Raw genomic sequence first — 4,634 nt, forward strand, 5'->3', positions numbered from 1 at the left:
TAACTTCATGACCATCACTATACACATAGATTGTTTCGCATTGTAAAGTGGACTGACATGCGTGGACTGACTTCACACAAAGCGAGCACATACACCCTTCTTACGTCCTAATGAACCTAATGAATGACCTAAAAGACTTCAAACAGGTGGGAGGGTGTGGGATAAACTTGGCTTCACTTGGAAAGTGGAACGTCTCTGGGTAGATGGATGCCTCGCGTGGAAAATCATTTTACAAAAATTGTAAAAAATTAGTCCCATTTATAAAATTATTATTAATAATAACTATTTTGTTAATGACTTTTTAATGAGCAACGGTTGACGGTTAAAACTCAAGGTTATTCAGGATCATGATCTTTACAACATAATACGTCAAGATCAAGATCATTGGAGCAGTATTCCTTTATTTCCATTTTTAACAAAATTAACTAACTATTGCATATCTATATTTACAGACAAGTTGTAAAAAATTTCACATTAGATATTTATCTGCCAGCAAATACGGGAAGCGTCCTTCATCTGGGATTGATATCGCCGCGAAATAAAAACCTACAACAAAAATGTATTTGGCAAGGAGAACCGATATTATACTCATGGACAATAAGATTGGTAATATTTAATTATCAAAATATAGTTTCTTTTTTTTTAAGTAGCTGACATTCTTTAAATTTTTATTTTTAGAAGGTAGTTCGTTTTCCATACGATGAACTAAAGGATCAACATTGTAGTGTAAAATTGGTAAATATTTTTCTTAATCACATCAGAATTGCATATTATTTTCAAGCCATCAGAATATTAATTTATCTATATTTTGTGTGTGTGTGTGTGTGTGTGTGTGTGTGTGTGTGTGTGTGTGTGTGCGTGCGTGCGTGCGTGCGTGCGTGCGTGCGTGCGTGCGTGCGTGCGTGCGTGCGTGTGTGTATTCAGATATGTAAATTACATTAAAAAGAACTTTCAAATAGGAAAAGCCAACGGTAAATGGAAAATATATAAAAAGAGTACATTGTAACTTTCAAATAGAAACACAAACTGAAGGTCATTGTTTTCGATATCTCCTGAGTGATACTCGATGTCAGTCAGATACTATATGGAAGCCAGAATGTTTCAGATATTCTAGAGAAGATGGAATATTACATAAAGTGCCATGTTTATGGATACAGCGTAAGCATAGACATGTAATATTACAAAATAGAGTTAATAGATAACAAAATGACAGCTTTTCTAATTGATGTATTTTATCGATTGACATATTAGGAAGTAGTTTAAACTTTGCATGTGAATATTTTACACACAAATAAATTTTTCGTTTAGATATACGGAATAGTTTTACAAATAATACTTTCAGGTTGCGCAAAATCTTATGAGCTACAGAACACGATCGTATCGAGACAAATGAAATCAGATATGATGCTGAGTGCAAGTTGGTACCTATTGTTGCCAATTATTGCTATTGTGTTAATTGTATCGGCAGTAATTGGAATATTATGTTTCTGGCATTACTCGTGTATTCGAAGGGAAGAAATCAATTTGTATATAAATCCACAGCACGATGATTCTGATTGTCCTAAATCCATCGATTTCGATATTATTGACAATGTCATTGAGAAGACAATCGATCATAGTAATTCTTCGTGCGATGATATTGTTCTTCTTTACACCAACCATTCGACATCTTTTATGACGTTGATGAAAGATTTTCGTGAAACACTCACCAAAATGTGCTCTTGTTATGTAAGTTTTGTAGTAATACTAGTAGGTAATATATTCTACATAACACACCATGTGTAACATCATTTACCTCACAATTTATGAAATTATTAATTATTAAAGTTTTCGCATTTGTATGATACAAAGTGATATGACTTGAATATTAAATATGTTCTCTTTACGATTATTATTCTTAAAGGTGCACGATTGGCATAATGGAACTGTATGGAACGAAGTGGCTAGGGTTGGTACTGTTTCATGGTTTATTAAATTATTTGACAATGGCTGCCGCGTTATTTGGGTAGATACACCATTTACGAGAAGCGTTATTATATCAAACACGAGAGATAACGAATCAAGCTTAGATAAGCTCAGGAAATACTATGAAATACACGATTTCCGCGATATATCATTTCGCGCTGTGCTTGAAGTGGCAAAAAGCAAAGTAAACGAAGTCGCGTGTCAATACCGCAGACATTTTGTCGTAAGGTAAAATTCCATAATTATTTTTATGATTTCCAAATTGCGTATGTTCAACTATTCGTGGCGTTGCAGATTTGAAGGATTAGAAAGCACAGCAAACGTAAATGATCCATTCTTAGATCTCTCTCCTCACGCGCGATATTACATGCCGCAGCATCTCGTGCAATTGTGTTCGGATTTGTAAGTATATCACATTAAAACTCACAATCAGTATTTTATAGATAAAATAGTATAAGATAGTTGGCAATGTAAAAATATTTTCAGGTCAATGGTGAAATCAGGAATTTCTAAAGATAAAATTAAGATACAAGAAGATTTTCATCGTATTTTCGATATACCAACTTTACAAGTTTCAGATGCATCGTCTGAAATCTATAAGGGTGAAATGAACAATATGAAATAATCATAAGTTATTTAAAGCTTCCAGCTTTAACCCAAATCCACGACTATCCAACACAACGAGATCTTATTCGTGTTTTCTTAACACAAAATGTAATTATACATGCACAAGGAACCCATTAATCATATGAAAAATTAGGTCTCGGTGAAATGAGTTTTCACATATAATGTAACTTATAATATAGTAAAAAAAAAATGTCAAAAGCTTAATAATGGATAGTTTTTGAGCCATGGTGTACCAAAGATGTAATACTTGTGCTCACAAAGCACCTTGGATACATAATAATTAAAAAATTATCCATAAATTATTGTTGGGCCTTATATCTATAATATCTTTTGTTCATCACGTTATTAGTTATTTTATGTATGAAAAGTAATTTATTTCACTGGGATCTAATTTTCTATATGATTAATGCGGAGTCCTCTTTGTTATAATATCAAAGATACTACCTCAAATTATATGTATAAAAATTGTATAAGACGATATATAATTTTGGTAAATATGATTACATTCACACGGTACTCTTATTTCTGTGAAAAATGGAACTATGGTTGGCCAGTTTCATTGCTATTCATCGAATGTTATTAAATCCGATTAAGTGTGCCGAGTAAGTGTAGTCTAAATGTCCTCCGACACGACAAGATTAATATATGCAGCAAATATAAATAATGATTTATATTTGTTGTTTATTTGATTTCTTCTTCAGTATATTGATGTAAAGACGATCATATTCTCAGGATTAATTATTTATAAATTGATCGTTAAATGCGATTTTGGATAATCACTGTGCGATTAGTTCAAATTTCAACTAAACTTTATACATTTATTATGTTAATATAAAAAGTATATACATATTATATATACATATAAATATATATATTTTTAATAAAAAAGACTAAAAAATATAAAAAAACCTGTTCATCAATTAATCTTTATTACGATGATTCTTATTTCGTGTTATCCATAGCTCTTATTATTAATTAGCACTCTAATTATTCTGTATTTAAAAGTATATTAAAAAATTAATAATTTACGAGATAATATTCTTGAAGCTTCCACGGGTGCTTTCTATATAAAAGTTATGCGTTTCACGGGTTTCCTCCGTGTCCAGATCCATTCTTGAAATGCCAACGTTTCGTGAACCTTGCAGTCCACTTCATCAAGGCGAAGAGCAGCCTGATACAGTATCAGGCTGCTCTTCACTCTGATGAAGTGGACACGGAGGAAACTCGCGAAACGCATGACTTTTAAATTTACGAGATACTTTATACTTTATTCTGGCACATTTTGACAAAATATTTTGTTAAAATATTAACATTAAATATCTCGTAAACTATTAATTTTTTGATTGTACCTTGATACTTTCATAAACAGAATAATGAGATGAATCAATTGATGTAAACAAAACACAACTGTTTATTTAAAAAATTATATATTTTGCCTACATGCCTGCCTACATTTTTTAGAGCAACTATGTATCTTTTTTACGTCACTCGAGTCATCTCATTATTCCGTTCACAAACTATTAAGGTATATTTATAAAAAAAATTAATGGTTTACGAAATACGTATTTAATATTTCATATCATTATGTATCAGAATAAAATATAAAATATTTCGTAAACTACTGATTTTTTGAGATATGCCTGTTTTAATATTTTTATATGCAGACTAATTAAAGGAATATTATGTAAAAGAAATTATATAATTCCATTAAAAAAAATAAGAGTTACCATAAAATCTCGAAGTACGTCCATCTAGAGAGGATCTGTATGACTATCAAAAGATGTCCCTTTCGAAACAAAATAAGTTTCACTTGAAACATTTTTTTGAATAACGAGAATAGTTTGAGAGATAATTACGTCCGAAGCTTCAAATGGGACACCCTGTGTATATATACGCATGATGTCCCATAATTTCAATTTTTATAAAAAATATATATATATACATATACATATATAGTTTAGGTATCCTTACGAAAGTGCAAAGGAACTGCTAATATATTGTGCGGCGGTCGGTGTGAAAAAGAGTGCGTCTTGCGTGATGAC

General features: G+C 31.2%; 1 protein-coding gene across 1 annotated transcript in view; it reads left to right on the top strand.

Moving 5' to 3' along the window:
- Positions 1-4,634, top strand: part of LOC108754623 — a 15,247-nt gene that overhangs the window by 2,415 nt on the left and 8,198 nt on the right. Inside the window, exons 4-10 of the mRNA XM_018497058.1 lie at positions 453-606; positions 679-735; positions 960-1,158; positions 1,343-1,728; positions 1,904-2,193; positions 2,260-2,367; positions 2,452-2,587. Of these exons, the coding sequence (XP_018352560.1) occupies positions 453-606; positions 679-735; positions 960-1,158; positions 1,343-1,728; positions 1,904-2,193; positions 2,260-2,367; positions 2,452-2,587 (1,330 nt within the window). The remainder of the gene's footprint in view (positions 1-452; positions 607-678; positions 736-959; positions 1,159-1,342; positions 1,729-1,903; positions 2,194-2,259; positions 2,368-2,451; positions 2,588-4,634) is intronic.

Source organism: Trachymyrmex septentrionalis, unplaced genomic scaffold (genome assembly GCF_001594115.1).
Source record: "Trachymyrmex septentrionalis isolate Tsep2-gDNA-1 unplaced genomic scaffold, Tsep1.0 scaffold80, whole genome shotgun sequence".
NCBI classification, from domain to species: Eukaryota; Metazoa; Arthropoda; class Insecta; order Hymenoptera; family Formicidae; genus Trachymyrmex; species Trachymyrmex septentrionalis.